At 42.1% G+C, this 21469-nt stretch overlaps 2 protein-coding genes across 2 annotated transcripts in view; both read left to right on the top strand.

Annotated features, from left to right (window-relative positions):
- Nucleotides 1-1396: 1396 nt before the first annotated feature.
- Nucleotides 1397-19533, top strand: dlec1 (DLEC1 cilia and flagella associated protein; the record flags this gene model as incomplete). The annotated part of the gene is made up of 40 exons (XM_079234255.1): nucleotides 1397-1480; nucleotides 1583-1723; nucleotides 1812-1968; nucleotides 2079-2192; nucleotides 2279-2463; nucleotides 2689-2912; nucleotides 4036-4120; nucleotides 4228-4315; nucleotides 4620-4793; nucleotides 4908-5044; nucleotides 5153-5245; nucleotides 5424-5514; nucleotides 5629-5791; nucleotides 6175-6367; nucleotides 6482-6558; nucleotides 6747-6909; nucleotides 7030-7126; nucleotides 7268-7398; nucleotides 7542-7703; nucleotides 7790-7920; nucleotides 8084-8234; nucleotides 8470-8586; nucleotides 9151-9272; nucleotides 9373-9558; nucleotides 9652-9719; nucleotides 9811-9962; nucleotides 10096-10211; nucleotides 10310-10380; nucleotides 10829-11037; nucleotides 11188-11346; nucleotides 11446-11568; nucleotides 11686-11780; nucleotides 11925-12009; nucleotides 12146-12340; nucleotides 12477-12638; nucleotides 12774-12924; nucleotides 13660-13777; nucleotides 13901-14017; nucleotides 17831-17967; nucleotides 19424-19533. 40 exons carry the CDS (start codon nucleotides 1397-1399, stop codon nucleotides 19531-19533), a joined length of 5334 nt encoding a protein of 1777 aa, XP_079090381.1.
- map3k22 (mitogen-activated protein kinase kinase kinase 22) overlaps nucleotides 16433-21469 on the top strand; it is a 36542-nt gene continuing 31505 nt past the window's right edge. The window contains exon 1 of the mRNA XM_079233890.1: nucleotides 16433-16570. The gene's annotated coding sequence lies outside the window, so the exon portion shown is untranslated. The remainder of the gene's footprint in view (nucleotides 16571-21469) is intronic.

The following is a 21469-nucleotide window of genomic DNA, read 5'->3' as shown; positions in this document are numbered from 1 at the left end:
TGTAAGCACGAAAAGGTCAGGTTTTGTTGTTGTCGTTGGTGTCACTATTATGGCAATATACTAAACACTAAATAGTGTTTGTGCATTTGCCAGCCTGTTCTGTCATATGAACTCTTGTGCCCGGACATGTCTTGTGGGGAAAAAAAAGAAGCTCTGTCTGGCAAACCACAAGGAGCATAGTGAGCTCAACAATGGCCTCTTTGAGAATCCCACTTGAGCACCGCCTGATCAGCACAGTCAACAATATGGTTTTGGGTGTTTTTGGAATCTTTGCCTTCTTGACAAAACACGGAAACTGCTCTTTTTGCATCCGGCTACAGACAAATGCTTTACTTGAGATTTGAAAACACTTTGCATAACACAATTTGCAGGAACCAACAATCTCTGAGTACCTGTATTGGACTTCTGCATTGTACAAGAACAGCCAGCTACTCTTCCAATAGTTTCTACAAAAATAAGTCACACAGGCAACATCAACAATGTCACACCTCAAAATACAGTGCATTAATGTGGGTGTTATTGTTTGATAAACATGTTGCATCTGCTCTCACAAGTTAGTCTGTCTCATATGGTTCAGTGTGTCCGGCGAGAGACACAACATGCTTCAGAAATCCTTACTAATTGAAATTATCCTAATTTAATGAAATTAAACCATCTTTAATCACTAACTCAATGTAGCATGTGTCTACAATTCCAACTTGAAAAACATTAGGTCTAAAAAATCAAGAGTTTTAGTTGTATAAGGACAATATCATTTAAATGTATTATAGTTTCATGAAGGTCAATCGTGGAGAGAAAGTAAGTTGACTAAGGCCTTCATTTAGGTGCAATTTAGAAGTATAACTACTTTACTTGATTTAACTCAAGTCAGCTGCTACTTTTCAGTTTCAGATTTTACCCCAAAAACCACATTATAGCACACATAGCTAACAGTGTTAAAGATGGACCCAGTGGTTCACAAACGTTTTAGCTCGTGTACATTATTCAGTTGAAATAAATACAGGCTGATTGTATTGTTTGTTTTAAAGTGAAATAACTCTTAACTCTTCTTCTGTGGTTTCCTTCCTGCGGTGAACCGTCTCCAGCGGACGTACCTTTTGATGTTGCCACGACAACCACTTGCACACAAATATGGCGGAGAGGAAGCAGCGTTGAAGAACTTCAACAAAATGCACTTTAATCCACAGATTTAGAGCTGACATAATGTAGGTTATGTACAGGTGATGTTAGGAAGGCTAATTATGCGAGGAACTCGTCTTGCTAACTCCACGTGTCTGTTTTACGTTGCCTTTACGCTAATTAGCTAACTAACTTACAATAACTGTATATATACGCTATATAGCTATACATATATATATATATACACACACACATAATATACAGACTTAGCGTTACCATGCAAGAAGAACCAGGGACGAGAGAAACATCGCGTTTTGATCCGTCTGTCGGCAGCCACAGACCTGCGTCAGGGAAGTCACAGGTATGAACACCTGCTGCACCTAGCTACACTTAACGTTAACTCATTAAATTCCCTCTAAGCACAAAGCAAACATGACTTCATACCTTTTGTCTTGTACATTAGGACATTTCTCACGTTTTAGCAAGCACTTTTAAGGACCTCTACACAAAAGACATCATCGGGAAAGACACTTTGTCCAACCTCATAAAGACGAAGAGTGGCCGAGGCAGCGACCATGAAAAATACGTCGAGGAGCTCCAGCAGGTAAGCTGGCAGCTAATACTGCACAACTGTCAACAGAGGAAATCAGACAGTATTAGTTATATATGTCCTTTATTCTTCAATCCCACAGGCTCATTCTGAGTACAGCCGGTGTATAAAAGAGGCTGACATGCTGGAGAGTCACATCATTCAGGCCAGAGCTCGGGCTGCGGCCACAGAGAGCCAGGCCTACAAGAGGCTGAAGGAGGAGATGGGCGATGTGTATGGTCACATGGGCCTCCTCACAGGTGTGATGGAAATATGACCTGTAACTAACTGCCCATTCTATCTATATATTTACTTTGAGTATAGCAAACAAGGATGCTTTTTGATGTTATTTCTTGTTGTCTATTTTCAGTCAATTCAGCCTTTTCCTGGTGTGTGGACCAAGATCTTCTCAAAATGAACAACCTGATTTCCCCCCAGGACTACTTACCTACACAAAAACCACGAGTGAGAGCACCAGCACCAAGTACATGACCCCCTTTTGAATTCATCTTATATTATTCATTGCTAATGTGTTTTGACTCAATATTTAACGTATTCCTCTCCTGCCAGTAAAATCGAATCCTGCCAAACCTACCATTGCCTCCGCCATGCATGTGTCCAGGAAGCCTCAGGATGATGGTTATACTCTCAAGCCCAGACCCAAAAAGATTGTCCCAGAAATGGATGAGTCAGATTTTAGCCTGACTCTCGAATCCAGCTCAGATACCTCAAGGAGGAAGACAACTCCCAAGGAGGTGAGGAGTCACCAGCCAGAGTTCTCAAGAGGGATATCTTTTACAAGAATGTAATGCATACAATTGAAAGGAATAGACAACAGAGACATAAAAAGAACATTTTTTAAAAGACGTTCCTCTGAGTTTTTGAAAACTGATGTAATTGCAGTTCTGATCTGACAAGCCGGAGTGACTCTGGGAACAAGGGAGGCTTGATTACATCAGTCTTCTACTACTATGTTTCAGAGGCCCGACCAGACCATAACCAGACCAAAGTGGAAGGCTGAGCCAAGCGCCAAGGATCGGGCAGAGGGACGGGAAAAACTTCAGCAGCTGAAAGATCGCCACAACTTCCTACGCAATCCTCGCTTCCTTCCTCTGAATGCACAGCAGGGTGGCACATCCCTCGTCCGCCCCAGAACAAAAGGGGCGAAGATGGAGCACATCAGGAAAGGGGCGCAGAAGCAAAGGTACAGTACCTGGAGTGTGCCGAGGAGAAGCGCAATTGCAATCATCTTACAGTAAATGCTCATCATTTTGTCAGTCAGGATATTGCCATAGTGAGTCACATAATGCAAATCTTGTACGGGTCATACTTACGAAATCAGATGAAGACAAACAATCACAATCACAATGTGTCACGTGATATATCATATTTTATGTCTGCCAGGTTGTTAAATTGTAATAATGACAGAAGACATAAAAAAGCCTTTAAAATTGTTATGTTTGCTGCATATTGTGGTTATAAACATATTGCGCCAAACTTGCAATGACATATTACATATGCTTTATGGCAGTATAAAGACTAGGCAGTATCCGTACATCTTCAATTTAACGTTTCCCAAAATGATTCCCTGTATAACCAATTTAAACTAGCACAAACCCCTTTTCACCCAGGAAACCAGAGTTGATTTCCAACCAATTGCGCAGAAATTACACATTACATTCTTAATCAACTCAGGGTTAGGGTCACATCATCATTGCAGACAGACTGATTCTTAACAAATGGATAGTCACAATTCTTTTATTTTTTGACCCAGCTGCGACCCAGAGACAAACACATACAGAAGTCCATCTGAAAGTGAAACACCTGCAATGAGAGCCGAGTATAGAAGAGACATGATGACTTATATTCTGCCTGTGGATACAAACACCGTTGGCCACAATTAACAATGGGAGGATATAGTTCACTTTTCGACTAATGTTGTGTTAGCAAAATCTAAAAAAGTGTCGTAACGGGATGTCAGGTCCATGTTTGTGTATATGTGCATGATTCTATATTACTTTATGCTTAATATGCATAAGATGCAGTCATCAGAAAGGTTCGCTAAGGGGTTTGAATTAAACAAGAAACCGTTCCCACTTCAGTCATATTAGTGCGGTGCCAGCTTTGATCCAACCCAAAAGCAAAAGGCGATTTCTTCTTTCAAATATAGAAAGTGAAATCAGAAATGCTTGCTTTGTGGTTTTGACGTGCAAGTTAGTGCTGGTAGTGCTAGCTTGTTACTAAGCTCACCACTTCCTGTGAGAGTGTCTTTCAAGAGAACAGAAAGAATAATCAGGTGTTGTTTTTGTGCTCATTCTCCCTGAAAGCTCAACTGAAAATCCAGTCCGAACCTTTCTAGCAAAACCTTCAGAGGTGGTTTTCACTGACTACAGTGTGGGACATGTCTATGAGGTATGATTCAGTAACTTATACTGAACAATTACAATTGTACACAGAACTATCAACTGTTTTTCAATGAGATGATGTACTGTACCATAACATACCCTGTACTGTTCTAGACTACCTTGGAGCTGAACAACGTGTCCCCTGTAAGCCGCACTGTGCAAGTCCTCCCTCCGACCACTCCTTACTTTTCCATTGGCCTGGGTGAGCCTTTTTCTTCTGATTGGACCGTACAGCTTCCTCATTCCTGTTCTTGTTGATCGAGAGGAAATGATCTGCTCTATCAGTGACTGTATCAAAAAGGCATGCAAGGGTTTTGACAATTAAAGTCATACATCTCTGGAATGCAATTGGTGATTTTCTGTTTCGTTGTTGCAACTCTGTCAGTGAACACCAGCGCCAACTACTGTATCAAACACTATAAGAAGATACATAGCACACAAGTGAATTTAGATAATTATGCTGGTGCAATGTAAGAAGTGATTGATATTAAGATGTGTTTTGGCAGGGAGATTCCCAGGTGAGGGTGGTGTTATTGCCCCAGGGATGAGTTGTAAGTACGCAGTGCGCTTCGCTCCAGACTCCTTGGGGGACTATGACGACCACATAGTGGTGGACACCCATGTTGGACACAAGTTCTGTGTGCCCATCGCAGCCAGAAGACCACCTCCAATACTCACATGTGAGCCACATAACAATCTACCAACCCTCCGTTGTAGTTGTTGTAATGTTCATGCTCATAAGTGTATTTTCATCGGTCATACATTGTTGATATTTCCCACTAATTATCGTGCAGTACCAAGAGTTCTGGACTGTGGTTGTTGCCTGATCGGAGGAGTCAAATTTGTTGAGTTCCTGTGTCAAAATATAAGCGTCAGCGCCGGGAACTTTTGCATCATACCCAAGAGCCAGTGGCCGGCCTCGAACCTCAGGGTAAAAATCGAACTGACACATTATCTAAAGATACAATCACTGTTTTAGATCCAACATTTATAAAAAGGTATCCTGCATGTCTTTTTTTTTTCTTTTTTCTTTATTTAGTCTGTGGCAAGAACGTACTTTTCTGAGCAGCCACCCTTTGCAGTCAGCCCGTCTCTTTTTGTGCTGCAGCCAGGAGAGGCCACTATAGTGGAGGTGAGTGGGTTATCGAGATAAATGGAGAACAAATATATAGATGCTTCATAGGGGTCTCAGGTTACGTCACAGTTTTTTTAGACACAGATTTCACTTCCATGCAGCTAACTGTCTTTGTATAGAAAGTCATTCCTATAAATTCTCTGTGTGCTTCAAAAAGTAGTGTGTGTGTTTGCAGGTGGTGTTCTTCCCCACCACTGCTGAGAGGAGCTGTCAGGTGTTCACTGTTGTGTGTGACAACTGCCAGGTGAAAGACATTTCCATTGAAGGTGAATCTTTTCCATCATCAGAAAACCAGTCTATAACAAATATGACGTGTGATTTGTCTTTTGTAAGGTCCAAGACCATTTGTCCAATGTCTGTATGATGTGTGAGTTTCCCAGGTGAGGGCCAGCTGATTGCACTTGAGCTCTTATCTGTATCTGGGAAGAAGGAGCCTCCTGTGGTGGGAGAGGTGCATGACCTCACTGCAGAGCACTTTGTCTGCTTCAGCCCGTGTAACCCTCACTCTGTGCAACAGAAAAGACTCATCATTAGAAACAACGTGTAAGCCTCACCCTCTCATATATCATCACTACAAAGCATGAACAAGTATTGTGTGTTTCCTAAATGTTTTTATGTCATGTCTCTTCACAAGTACAAAGATCACATGTGCTCTTTTTAGAAAACAGTATAACATAGTAGGAAGTGGAACCTCTTCAATTGAAGGGCTGGGATTCAAACCCCAGGATTAACATAGTCATTTTGTCCTCGAGTGAGAAACTAAGTACTGATGAACTACAAGACCCAGGCCTGCCGCTCTGTCGCTGACCCAGCGCAGCGGCGCAAGTAGAAGAAGAGTTTACCTTTAGGGATCAATATATATCACATTAAATCTCTCTCTCTCTCTCTCTCTCTCTCGCTCTTTCATTCTTTCTTTGGGGCTGAAGCCACTTGGATCTGCCTTTCCACTGGCAGATCATGAAGCCAAACCTGCACCCATCCCTTCCAGGGGAAACCCCAGAGCCCTCCCATATCCAGTTCCACCTGGCCACAGACGATGCTTTCCATGTCAGCCCCCTAACAGGAGTTCTGCCCCCCTGCCAGGAGCAAGAGTTCCTCTTCACCTTCTGCCCTAAAGAAGTACAGAGGACTCTAAATACATAACAGAAAACAATACTTTTCTTACATTATGAGTCTCCTGTTTGAAAGCTAAAAGTTGATACATAACTCATGTCATGTCTGTGTTTTCCTAAGTTGAAGGATTACCACAGTGTCTGTCACTTAGTCCTGAGGGATGTTCCCCAGCTTCCACCAGAGCCCACTCACAATAGGTAAAGTTCCCGTGACTTTGCATGCACAGTGGTAGAAGTGTATGTAAAAACACACACCACAAGGCCATCACATACAAAGATCTGACATCACACAGCAAGTGTAACACACTCACAAAGGGTTGGATTGTGTGTGTGTGCGTGTGTGTGTGTGTGTGTGTGTGTGTGTGTGTGTGTGTTTGTAAATCTAGTGTCCTTCAGCCTGTGCGCACTGGGTCCAAGATAGGCGATGTCATCGTCATGGAGATAGAGGTCAAGGGATCAACTGAGCCGTACCAGGTCATACTGGAGCCCTATGCTGTTGTTATCCCCGGAGAGATTTTTGTTTGCTCGACTTTCCGCAAGAAATTCAAGGTTATTTAAGTCACTTTTTCTTTATGTGAACAATAAATTACGGTTGTTACATTTCTACCAAATGATCGTGTGCCACAATTACAGTTATTCATGGTTATTTCTGTGTCTTGTGTCTTTTAGATGTGGAACCACAGCAAAACCTGCATCTTTTTTCAGTGGGAGAGAATGAGCAGCAGCAGCCACATAATTGAAGTAGAGCCCTCTGCTGGTAGCATAGGTGTGTCACACAGTACAATGGAGAATAACACAGAAATAAACCTCCTTTAACTAGGTTCACTAGAGTTTGTACATTATGAATTGTAAACACCATTTAATGTAGTTGATGTATTGGTTCATGTTTGATTGTTCTGTCTTCAAGAGGAAAACGAGTGTTTCGATTTCGACCTGATTTTGAGTGGAGGGAAGCCAGAGAGGGTTGTGACCAGTCTGGTTTGCTCTATAGAGCACCGTCACAAACCCGTCACTTTGGCCGTGGAAGTCTCTTTTAAGGTAAGAATCTTAACACAATCACAAAATGTCATGTCTAGAGTCTCCACAAAATGCTTTACTATTCCACAATGCTAGATTGTTGTGATATTCCTGTTTATCTGTGCGCTGTGATCTCTTTGTGTTCATCGTTTGACTTCGGACAGGGTCCCGTAGTGACCCTCAGTGAACCCAGTGTGGAGTTTGGGCTCATGAAGCTCGGGGAGCAGACACAGACAACTCTGCTCCTCACTAACATTACCCAGCTGGAGGCATCCTGGACCCTGAAGGAGAGGCGTAACCGTCAGCAGGACCACCATGACACACAGGTGCTGTATACTAGACACTAACATAACAAAATATGTGTGATAAAATAACATCTAAACATAAATCTATATGTATCTCTGTTGCTTAGATCTCAGTGGAACCACACATGGGTGTGCTGCCCCCCTTGGCCTCTTGCAGTGTAGATGTGCAGTTTAGTCCCCATTTCTGCCAGCGATATGAAACAGAGCTGGAGTTGACAGTGGAGAATGGAACCGGATGGTAATGATACTCAGCTGCATACAAGTTCACTGTTCCTCTCTTTGAGATAAAACAACTACAGTACTTAAAGGAAGGTCTGTGCGGAGGGACCAGCCCAAAAATAATGATGTTCCTCAGCCTTCTGTCCCGTTGATAACAAGTAACACCACCTGTGTGTTTGCAGTCACCTGTCGGTGCGAGCAGATGTGCAGTCTCCACAGGTGTGTCTGCTGAACTGTGAGCTGCTCTTCTCTGAACTCTACATTGGAGTTGCTGCAGAGGCAACCGTCACTATCTTCAACCAGACGCTGCTGCCTTCACACTTTAGCTGGATGGTACGCTGTCGTCACTACATTTCATCAACACTTAATTTACTGGGAGAAGAATGGATGATGCAATGTTAGAAACCCCCGGTGTGTTTGAATGATTGCAGTGCACAATACTGTTGTTTGTATACAATGTATCAATTAGAGAATGTCTCTTAGTTTTTGCATTTCTCATAGATAAACTTAGGATGTCTTTCATGATAATTAATACTTGGTGATCTGAGTTTTACATTCTCCCCACCAGGGTCAGCTCCAGGGTAAACAGGCTGATCTGTGCACAGCCAGTTTTGACCCCTCTTCTGGCACTCTGGGACCTAATGCCAGTTTGGAGATCACAGTTCATTTCATCACTCACACAGATGTAAGTATCAAAGGTAATAAAGGTAGAGCGTATTCAGCTTCTCTACTGTGACCTATTCCCCAGCGAAACGGAATATTTGAGAGGTGTACAGTTACAAGAGATATTTAAATCATATCCTCCGCATTTCATTGAACAGCTAAAAAGTGGCCTTAGAATGTAACTTGATAAGTAGCTGCACACCTACCTTGTTGCTAAAGGTTGCAGATTGATTGATAGATGGATGTCATTATATTGGTTGAAATGTATTTTCACGAGCTAATGTAACCACATGTTATATTTTGTTTCATAGCTAGAAAAGATAATGGGTTTATGACATAAAAATAAGAATAAATAGTTTTTTTTTGTATGTATTCTTTTTGCATATATTGTTAAATAGGTAATTAATATGACAGGATTTTTTTTTTCATCTGGTCCTTAACACACCAGATTTGTCACTTATGAGTGTGTGAGAGTGAAGGAGGCAAATTGCATTATGTGTACTATACTGAGATGTTAGCAGCTAAAAGATGCACTAATTCTACAATCTTTTTGATGATAATTGACTTTATATGTCTCTTTGTCCAGCTGGATCTGACTGAGGTGGCTGCTCTCTGTGAGATCCAGGGGATGAACTCTCCTCTTGTTGTTGGCATCACGGCTTCCAAAACCAAGAAACTCAGTGTGTCCTACTCCCTGCCCAGTGTCTGGTAGTAACCTTGGCTTAAAGTCTATTATCTCACCCCCTAATAGCTTCACTAACACAGCATAAGTGTTTAGTAAGTCATGGTCACTTTTCTTTGCCTTCAGCTCTCCTCCAGATGACGAGAGCCCCTCAACACTGTTGCTTGACTTTTGTGACGACGTCATTTTGAGCAGAGCTGTTACTAAGCAGTTATTGATAACCAATCAAACTGCTATCCCTGCCCCTTTTCACATAGAGGCGGATTATTTCACCTGCCATGCCTCAAAGCCAAACAACCAGTCAGAGAAAAGGTAAGGGGAGCCATAGCTCACTAACCTGAATAATAAATTAAAGAGGGACTTTCCTGTTCTGCAGATGTGACACATGCTGCATTTTAATCTTAGAATAACATACGTCAAGAAGCCGCTTCACTCTGTTCAAGCTCAGAAAGTAGAAGAAAAAGCACTTAAGGGTAAGCTTAACTACTCTTAGTGTACACAGCACACACTTTTAAAATGTAAGCAGATTGAGTGCACACTCAAACCTTCTGTATCTATTGGCAGAGTTTGTGAGCAGCCTGCTGGCTCATGGAAAAGGTGCAGCTTTCTTTGTCCTGCCAGACACTGGGATGCTGGGAGCTTTTGAGACGCAGACTGTGGATGTCACTGCCTACACAGACATGTGGGGCGAATACAGAGATCACCTAATATGCAAAGTATGATGCCATACAACGAGATGTTACAGATATTTAAGGATTAGAGATGACTTTCTACTACTACTTCAAACACATCCTCTTCATTTTGTTCCAGACTGATGAATAATGTTGAAATCTAATTTTCCTCCTGTAGGTGGGGGATCTCGAGCCCACGCTCATTCCCATGCAGATGACGGTGACAGGCTGCCCACTCTACTTCCAAATAACAGGCCCGCGTCCAGACAACCAGAACCAGGGACCAAAAACACAGTCTGTTCCCCGGTCCTTTTCTCCAACTTAAATACACTAATGTTGGCATTATACAGTATATATATATATCAGTTTGACATTCCTGTTTGCATCTTTAGGTTTGGCACTCATGTATCTGGAAGTGACACGGTGTCTCGTTCTCATCGCATCAACAATCCGACCATGTTTGGTAAGTGAAAATGTATCGTGTGAATGGTTGCAAATACCCACAATGCTCCACATGTTTTAGATTAGAAGCTCTATAGAGCCAACTACTGTAAAGCGTCTGAATATTTGTAAGTGTCTGGAGTGTGGTTTTGACATAAATTTGAAGGTTTCCTGTCATATCTATTGCCTATTTTATTGTTCCTGGTTCAGGTGCATCATTTATTATCTGGCTTTTATTTATTAATATATATTTTTTTATAAAACATTTACATTGTATTTTAAATTAAGCGGCTGGATGGATTCCTGAGCTACACCAATGTCTCCTCTTGGAATATGTTTGTTTGTGTGTTAGTCTTACTACTGCAATAGCAGTATGTCTTTCATATGTAGTCTACTGGGACCTCTGACTGACTAGTTCTCCCTTTTGGGGTTAATATATGTATCTAATCTAAATCTTTGCATGCCGCCAGATATTCGCCTGGACTGGGAAACATATAACATAGATCAGGATGACCATAAACTGGTGGACCTTGTGGTGGCATATGGAGACGCCTTTCCAGTTAAAGATGCTGACGGCAACGAGATGTTAAATGGAGCATTAAGGAGTGTTCAAGCAGCCTGGGAAAGAAATAAGACCTCAGGTTCTGAGGGGACGAGCTCCCCCCTCTGTAGCATGACCGTGAGTACATTTTATATTGCAACACGGATACATGAACATAAACTTTAACGACTTTCGTGACGATGCCGCTGGGAAATTCTTGTGGTCACGATGCCAGCGAGTGAACCCACATTTCATTGGCTCAAACCGGCTTAATCCTATTGATTCCAGAGTGGGGAAGGGGAGGAATATGTATCTGAGGATGACTGTGAGGAAGAGGAACCCCGTCTCTATCCCTCTCCTGCAAAGAAAAAACTCTTGTCTGTTTACATCAGACCACATGTGGGCAACCTCTCGGATTACCCATACTGCGTCACACCCCAGCAATTAGTACGTTGATAAGACTTGAGCTACATACATACATTTTACCACTCTGCTTTTAGTCATATGAATAACGATGTATTATCTTTTTCTATTGTTTATGTCAAGGTAATTCCAGCAAAGAGCAGCAGCACCATCCATGTATCTTTCACTCCTTTGACTCTTTCCGGGTCAGGTTGTGAGTCCAGATGTGTGGGCCTGGCTCTGGGCTTCATGAGTCTAGACTCCGAGGTAACAGGCTCAACACACTAAACAGGGTTTTTCAATTTTAAATCCTGGAAAGGGCAAACGGGAGATGACTCTGATGCAACCTAAATTCCCTTATTATTGTGTTGTGCTCATTTACAGATGGCTGCCTGTGTCCCGGGTAAAGTTGGAAGAGCTCAGGGTTTGGATTTGGAGCCTGTCAGAATGGATCTACTAGCAGTCGTTAAGCCGGCAGTGTAAGCAATTAAAATCATATCAAGTCCCCAAAATCCCTAATGAATCCAACACTGTTTATGTTTCCTAAATTAAAATGAGCTGAGGTTAGTCAAGAGGTGGTCTGATTAAGTTTTATTTCTTCCCCTTGTCTCATGTTGCTGCAGGCTGTTGGTGCAGATAGAGGAGGATGAGGGGGTGCTGGAGTTTCATGCCTCAGCCAGTGATTTACTGAAGGCAGAATCAGAGGAGGTCGGTCTGAGAAATCTACAACACTAATCAAAAATACTCTTGACACACGCATGCATGAAGTATTGATCCCAAGGGAGTACAGTCTTTCAGACCATTCATGCTCAATGGTAGCTTTTCTGGTTGTTTTGCTCCGTAGTTGGTAGTTCGTGAATTTGACACAACGCAGGCCTTTCAGCTGAGAAACAGCTCAGAAATGCCCCTCCACTTCAGACTGGGGACTCAGCCTCCCTTTAGAGTGATCAAGCATCTTCGAGTCCGAACCAGCACCCCCAGAGACCCGCCTACTGTTGACAGCCAGGCTCTGGTGCTGCACCCACAACAAAGCATGCAGGTGCGATGAGGAGAGTTGGTCATGTTTTAGATAATACAAAATGTACATACAGTAGCAGAAAGATTTCAATCTGAAGGATGTTCCAGTATCTTGTCATTGTTGATAGTTAGTTGAACTCTTTTACTGTGACTACCAGGTGAAGGTGGCCTTCCACTGCTCCCTGTCCCTTCTGGACCATGCAGACCAGGCAGGGGAGGACGTCCCTCCTGGGGTGACGCTGATCCATCTTACAGGAGAGGGAAGGAAGCTGAGGTTCCAGCAAAACCTCCTGATTCACTACAGCAACAACAGCCTGCAGGTCAGACACTGTTGTGAATCTACACGGTAGAAACGCGTCAAAGGGGAGAAAAAAGAAAGCGATATACCTCAAGTCATTTTACACGTTTAGAAGTAGTTGAACTCACAAAGTTCATTTCTTCTCTGCTCTGTGCAGACGGTGCCTCTCTGTGCCTGTTTGGATCTCCCTACAATGCATCTGTCCAGTGACGTCATCGACTTTGGGTTCTGCTTCGTGGGGCAGACACAGATGACAGAAGTCAACCTCCACGGACACGGAGCCCTCACTTACTGGAAATCTGTTATCGGTAACTACTTTATAGTTGTGTCATCGCTCTTACGTTAGCTCTGGGGTTTGTTTATGCCTTTTGATTTATGCACAAACTGAACGAAATTATGCTTTTTATTTTTTCACACAGTGCTTTGGAATGGCAATTATTATATATATATATTTGGTTTTCTGGGTTAAACGTAAGAACTTTGTTATTCACTTTCCCAGTCGGGCAAGTAAGTCAGAAATCTACTTTTACTGAAATGTATTAGCAGGTATCAAATAACAACAAAGAACAGAGATAATAGTCATGTTTTATCTTTATTTAAGTAAATGCATCTGAGTACCGAGAGACAGAGATAAGATGGAATCTAGATGGTTCACTCCTTGTCTACTTCCATCATCAGCTACAGAAAATATATGTTTCCATAGTTTTTTTGGGCAAGTGAGTTAAGACAATCCTTTATTAGGACGTTGCTAGATTTACTAGCCCGACGTGGCATTTTACTTGCTCCATGCAAGCGGGCAAGTCTTATGGTTGAGCCCTGGGTGTCTGACTCATCTTCATTATTAAAAGCAGTTTGTAGCCCAGTTGATCAATTAAATATAATGAGAGAGTCTAACATAAAATAATGTTCTTTTGTTCGCTGTAATAATTAGATTGTCACATCATGAGATGATGTCAGTCATGGCAATTATGAGTCATATTCCTTTGTTCGCGTAGCTCGTCGACTTGTAATTGCCTTGTGTGTTTCACCGTGTGTTTTTGTAGAGTCGGATGGAGGAGACTCCCGTGTGTTCAGAGTGACGCCAGACTTTGGGCTTCTCAGGTCAAAGGAACTTTGTGTCCCCAGCTGCAGTCAGTGTCTCCAGATCAGCTTCACTCCCAGGTAACAAACCACAGACAGCCATAACAAAGTCTGTTGTGATAAGCTCATACTATAAAGTTAACATTTCACTACGATATTCAACACGTGCTTGAGTTTCAGATGTTTGCATACTATGTGTTCCAGTGAGGACAGAGGGTTCAGGGCCCTTGTGCTAATCCAGTCCCCTCTGCTAAAGCCCCGCCTCACTCTGCAGCTCCAGGGAACCGGATCCTTTGACGAGACGCACAGGTCGAACTCGATGTCCTTAAAACATCACAGTCACACAATCACCACCTGCTCTCCTTGAATCAACTTGTTTATTGAAGAATGTAAATAAATATGAGGAACAACTTGGCAGGTCTCTATTACTTTATTACGTGTTGAAGGGCTTTTAATAAGAAGTAAATGATGAACTTGTGAGTGGAATTCTATCAAGATAATACATTTAATTACAGTCACTCCTTCTTAATGGTAGTTCATATGACACATGTAGTTGTGCTCAATCCCTATTACATATGTATGTTACATAGAGGTATTAACGCCTAATGTACAATAGCATTAGCTATGTTATGCAAGTGTCATGCAGGTATAAGGGTTAACAAAACAGCACTGAATTGCCTTATTTAGAGATGTTTCACTCTTTGTAACCACAGTAACAAGTCTAGTTTCTAAGCTTCCCCTCCAGCCCAACAAATCGAAGACAAACATATTAAGACAAACCTCACAATCATCATCTGGGATTGTCCACTCGGAATCTCAGTTTTGCTCACAGGAAATCTAAAGTTTAAATTGTAAAAATAAAAAACTCCACAGTATTTGTTATTTGTTGTCTGTGGAGCTCACCTGACTGGCAAAGGCATCATTGATTTCCAGCAAGTCGATACCAGCCACAGTTCGCCTTGAAGGGAAATAGATTTGTTTTTCTCCAGAAGACCCTTTTAGTGAAGATGAAAAAAAAGGCAGCCACAAGGATAAACAACCGTATGTGAATTGGACTTCCGTAGACATCTTGTTCAAGTGCTACTTGGACGGTAAAGGCTGTTTGAGTACCCATGAGGGGGAACTCCCAGCCCTATACGACCCCCCGGATTGGCAGTAAAAAAGCTTTGAGTGTAGACATGCGACTCGTCTGCATCCCCCACCTGCTTACAGTATTTATTTCATAGTATGTAAAATATGCTTGATTGCTTTTCATAAAACTGGCCACAAAGGCATCCTGCAATTTATCTCTCTGAAACATTCTCCAAAGTGAGGCTCCAAAAGCCACAAGACCCCACACACAAACACACACACACAGCCTGTTATTGTTCATAACAGCTGCCTGTGGTGTTCATCTACAGCACAGTTCAGCGGTACAAAAGTCTACAAGTCCTAAGAGAGATGCAAATGTCCAATTGATATTCATTGCACTGAAGCAGTCTTACAGGGGCTTGTGTGATCACAATAAAACAGTGCTGTGTGTAGAGCTAATCTGAAGAGGCCGATGCTGCGGACGAGGTCAGTGGAGCATTTGTTATTCCGATTGTCTGGTCTAATATGCCAAAAATAGGAGACAGGACTGCCCGGGGTTACATTTTTGTGACCATTATAAATTATTTTGAGGCACAGGTAATCTCTTTTCGAGCTTGAAATGTCATGGTTCTGTCTGACAAGAGCACAACACACTGCCAAGAAGAGTTATAATACACTGCTACATGGTCTCTTTTGTTAACACTGCCCATTAGTCTGGAGCTCACGTTGATGCGCCTGCTGATTGAACGCAGCATGCTGTCCACGCTGCCAGAAAAAATTAATGACTGGGGGGGCTCAGTTGTGTCCAAATTTGACAGATGTTTACAGATGTAAACAGGCAAGATCCAAGCTCCTAATGGCTGCTACAGACACAGTAAAGGGAGGGATCTTTGGTTAATGGTTGTCAATCTATCATTATGATTGAGTCATTAGTGCACCATTTATCTATATTTGTTTTTGACTTAAACTGTGTCTGAGAAAATGCTACCACTCTGGCTATATATATATATATATATGTATATATATATATATATATGTATATATATATATATATATATATATATATATATATATATATATATATATGTATATATATATATATATATGTATATATATATGTATATATATATATATATGTATATATATATATATGTATATATATATGTATATATATATATATATATATATATATGTATATATATATATATATATATAGGTTTTGGTTTTGGTGATTAAGTTGATAAGGTTTTCTGAATTAGTATAGAATAAAAACACTTTAAAAAGGCCTATTTGAAGCCGTTGTTGTACTTGCTCCAGGTGTCCACGGGGAGGCGCTGCTCCCCGGACTCTGACGCCGCTGACTTGGAAACGCACCACCGGAGAGCGTCACCACTTCCTGGAGCTCACGTTGTTGCTGACATCAGAGGCGCAGCTCCAGGGAAAAACTCAGCTCCTCTCTGTAGTGTGTGTGGAGACAAGCAAAGAGCAGGGAGAAAAAAAAAACTTTCCTCTAGAACACATCGACCATTGCAGTGTATTCCTCTATGTAAACACAGCTCTGGATCATGCAACCCGGGAGAAGAGGAGCTCTTTCTGCCTGGACACAGCTTGTGTTTGTAATTCTTCAGCACTGAGCGCAGTTTCCGGATATCAGTCCACTGTTTTGGTGAAGATTTGCTCTGCATCTGCTGGGATTTTTCCGCTCTTCCTGACGTGTATCTGTGATAATTTACACTCGCCAATTAATTCATCCTCATTCATCCTGCAGCCACAACGACAACATGGAGACACATTGATAACAAGGTAATAGTCCAGTCTACATGATATCTCCATTTGTTTTGTGAGACCACTGCTCGTTATTTCCTGTTTATAGCAAATGCAATGCCAGTACATTTGTAGATGATAAAGTTGGTGATTTGTAGTTTGAATAGCTGTTCCATTAAAACACAAACGGAAAGCAAACTTACTAAATAGTACTTCATGCAAGTCATAACTGTTACCTAAACAACCACAGATGTATTTCATCTGTGTTTCAATTGTTCTGTCTTCAGTACATATTCATTTGGATAAGTAGAGGCACATAATCAGCCCTATATTTGTTGTGAAAAGATATGCTTTGTTGATAAATTCCCCTTTTGTCGCTAATAGAATATGTGCATTTTATTATGAGTGAGAATTTCCAGTGCAAAACACTCTTTTCAAATGGTTTTAGCTGTGGTTTATGCTTCACTTATCATCAGTAAAGTATGAAATCATTTCTGGAAAGTCGTTGTCATCTTGTGTTTGTAGACTCATGCATGTTCTGTATCCTTTTTTTTTCCTGTGCTGTCACTCTCCCAGACCCCTGTGGTTCACAGTGGTCAGTTAAGCTTAAGTTTTCCTTGAAAGGTTTCATTTTTTTCATCCCCCAACTGGTCTTTTCCCATTTCCATGCAAGCATTTTCAAAGTATGTTGAGTCCACCGTGAGGCTGCTTTCATGTAAAAGGGACAAGGATGCCGGTGAGCTTCATCCACAGCTCACCCCATATACCTGCTGTGGCAGACCTCTGAGACAATCCGCCAAATTAGATTTTAATGAGGCCATCATGTTCATCAAACCGAACCGACATGAAGTGCACTCGCAGGAGTCTGAGCGGCCGACTGACGGATGAGTTTATCAGCACATTGGCGTGCCTCAGGGGGCTCAGAAATAGCCTTAAAGTGAGAGTCAAACTGTCAAGTGGAGGCCGCCCACAGATATGGTTGGTGTCCCTCAAGTAAAACAACCCATTGGGCTGATAACGGGACTGGATCCCACAGTAAATATATGTAAGCCAGAGACAGAAGCGACGGGTTGCTAATTGTGTTTTGATGGGACTAATGAGGTAGAGTTTATCGCTTTCCGTTTCGCAGGTTAAACCAAGGTGCAAGGTCTACATTGATTGTCGAAGCACTTGAGTGTTTTGGAGAGTTATTACGTGTGTCACGTTACAACAGACTTCACTCATGCAGGCTATACGTCTCAGCAGAGAAAGCTGGGCTCATCTATTAACTCCCCTTAACACCCTGCTGTCAACTCTCAGGACCGCTTCATCAGAACGACCTCCTCTCCCTCACGCTGTCCCCTACACTGAGGAGTGTGAACTCGTGCTATCAAATGCAGAATTCCCGGACTTGTCCAGACGCCCACTGACCAGAGGGCTGGAGGTGAAAGGTTACGGTGACTCATAGAAACAGGCTTATTATCTGCCCTTGAAGGCCTGTTTTGGACGTTGCCTGGTTACACCAGAAAGCAAAACAAGTTTGTCATTAGGCTCATTAACAAGCTTGACACAGGGTTATTAGTAAATAACTGCATAGCATGTCAGACAGCAGAACTGTTGGGTTCAGTACAGTAGCTTTGGAAACTATTCCTCCCTTTTTACATATTTGTTGTCTTGCAGTCTAACAGAAAGCAGCCTGCTTTACGAAGCACATATATGGATCTTGAAAGACAGAAAAACGGAAAAAAGCTATTGCATTATGGGAAATGTAGGAGATATTTGGAGCTTGACTTATTCCCATTCCCTGCTTTCCTTCCATCGTCATTGCAATAAGTTGAATCTGTGTGGACCAAATACTTTTCACCGGCCATAACACACAGAGGCCCACACCTGTCAAAACCAAGCTATTAATTCCAGGGAATCCTCTGTGGACCTCTTAGATAGCATTGTGTCGAGGTGTGAAGCCAGAGACGTAATGGAAAAAGTTTGGTACCACCACTGTGACTCTTCCCAGAAGCAGCCACTCCGAGAGGCCTGAATGTAAGAAAAAAACCAAGTAACCATTGTTAGACAGATTCAGTCATCTGCAGTGATGGAAGAAACAGGCGGAGCAACCATCTATTCAGCGCTCCATCAATCAGAGCCGCGCGGTAGACGGAGAGCCTCTCTTAAGTAAAACAATAAAGAAAGCCTTCTCAGTCCATGCCAGATGGCACAGAGGACTCTGAGCATGAGGGGAAAAGATGTGCAACAAGACAAAAAAAAGTACTGTATCTGGAACAACCCAAATAACCAGCCACCTGGATTAAACCATCCCTTAGGTACAACAGGGTAGTTGCAGCACCGTGCTTCTCAGAGGACAGAGAGAAAAATGAGCTGGGACGAATACAGATGTATCCTTGAGGAAAAATAGCACAACCTCAGAATTGAGCAATGATTAATTTCTCAGCTCGGCAAAGTCAGAGAAATCGCCGGAGTGGCCTCAGGACAGGACCCAGATATTAATTGACCTGAAGATCCCAGTTTTCCAACACTTTCTAAACAATGTAACAGAGCGTGACCTCTTGTGCACTGAAGGGTTGACACTGCACAAATACAGGTGTGAAAAGCTGGTTGCGGCACACCCAAGATGACTGTGGTGCTTCTGTGTGGAAGTACTGAATTAAGAGTCTAGTCACATGTGTGGATTTTATTTCAATCATTACAAAAGCTACAACAGGTTATTTCACTTCAGGGTATTTTATGAAGCTGAATAGAATGACAATACAACTATTATCACTTGAATTAAGCCTGCAAAAGTGGAGCGAGAGGGTCTGACCGCTCTGTATCGCGAGGGTCCAGCCCCCTCCGTACAGAAACCAAGAGGAAGTTGTCCTGATTGAGCTTTGTCTGCACGGCTTGTCTGACCGACAGGACAAAGCCATCAGCAGCAGAGACTGCAAGGACAGCCGGATAGACACAACACTGCCAGACTGGACCCGTGCAATAACACCGAAGACAACTTTGTGTCGGATGTCGTGTGAAACGCAGTAACTGGTCCTTGTTTTTGATTGCATTTGATGGATTAAACGCATCTATAAAGAAGCGAGGCATGTTTTTTGTTTGTTGCAGAGAAGTTAACTGGAATCCACAAATGAAATTGCTCTTGGATTTTTCATTGTCACACTCACTCAGCCTCTTGAGTATCAAAAGCCCAGAACCCCAGGCACTCTTCATGGTTAAAGCTTTGGTGGAAAAAGCAAAAATACTTCCCGGCTTCCTCCTGAAGCACAGCTGTTTGACATTCTGTCTCGTGAAATGGGTTTAGGTCCATGAGCTGTCTCTGCATGGCTGCATTTGGGTGGAGGAACACAATGAATGAATGTTCTTGTAATAGCATGTCACCGCATAATGGAAAAGACAGCTTACTTTACAGATTGTGCTTGGATTCCTCTCATTGGGGAGAATTTGGTTCTGGTCATCAAGGCAGTGGAGATACTGTGGACGGCAGAATCACTCCTTCATTTGGCTATTTTTAGCCAGTGTTGTGTGGTTGATGATAATGGCAGATCTACTTATCTGTGAGCTGATAGAGCCATCACTTTCACGGAGGAGGATCCTCTTTCACTGGAGTCTTATTGGTACCAGTGCATTGAGTTAACACAGCAAATCCAGCTCCACTCTTATATCTCCCCCATTATATCAGCTGCTTTCTCCTATATGGCTTACTGTTGTCTTAATGGTTCCAAACGTAAGTGATGAAACCGTCTTTTAAACTTTTAATCTTTTAAGTAAGATTCACTGGTTCCAGATGCTCAAATGTGAGGATTTGCTGTTCATTTGCATATCATTTGAAACTCAATGTATTTAAATTTGGTGTGTTGGTTAAATAAATCAAGTAATTTCAACGTGTTTCCTTGAGCTTTGGGAAATAGCATTGTTGTTTTTTTATGGGAAAAAAATATTAATAAGGAGAATAGTGCACATGTTTCTACAAAACCCTGTTTTTAGTCTACAAAACAAGACAAATCTACCCCCCCCCCCCCTCCCCGACCCCCCAGCAGTTCTTTAGCGAACAGCTAACGTTGGTATGCTAACATGCTCACAATGACAATACAAGCATGCTGATGGTGAGCAGAGAATGTTTTCGGTGTCATTAGGACTGCACAGACAGCTGGTCCACATCATACGTTACATATTTCTACATGTTTGAAGATGTCTGGCTTGGATTTGTGCACTAATTCTGTGGTTGCAGCCACACCCATAGGTGCAACTCGGTTATTTATTCAATGACACACACCCGAGGTAGCTTAATGCCTCTATACTTGATGAGGAGCCACAAATTACAGCTGACACTTAAGGAAATGTTATTAGTTATTGGTCATAAACCAAAGTGTCAGCCAAATAAACATGTGTTGACAATTTCCAGGATGAGTGGAAATATTTTTCCACTAATTTGATTCGGCATTCGATGGAACGCAAGTGGATCACCAAAGGTAGTAGCGTTCATCCTCCGGGGACCATGAATGTCTATCCAAAATTGAATGACAATCCATTCCACTCTGCTCATGGACATTTTCTGCTTCCAGATTTTGAAATGACAGGATTTGCTGTTTTAGTCAATAGACCCATTCATACTTGTGTGCTGGGTATTTAAATATGAAACTTTGGGTGATTGTGATGTTTCACTTTTTTCAGTATTTTCTGATATGTTTAAAAACTTAGTAGTGACATTTTGAACAGTGAAAATAATCTTCGCATTCAACCCTGAATAAGACTGACTTGTGCTCTACAGCATGAAGAGATCAAGCTGAATAATGATCTAACTGCCCCAATTGAGCATGCATTAATTGTTGAAACAAGAGATACACGTGTGCACAAAGCTAGGGGAGCCACGGTAATGATAAATGAGCGTGTCGGCCCCACATGGAGTGACGTTCTCCGACCGAAGTAAGTCTTCAAGTGCCTCTCAGCTTAGAA

This window comes from Taurulus bubalis, assembly GCF_910589615.1.
Source record: "Taurulus bubalis genome assembly, chromosome: 18".
Classification (NCBI taxonomy): domain Eukaryota; kingdom Metazoa; phylum Chordata; class Actinopteri; order Perciformes; family Cottidae; genus Taurulus; species Taurulus bubalis.
This window is presented reverse-complemented; position numbering and strand designations above follow the sequence as displayed.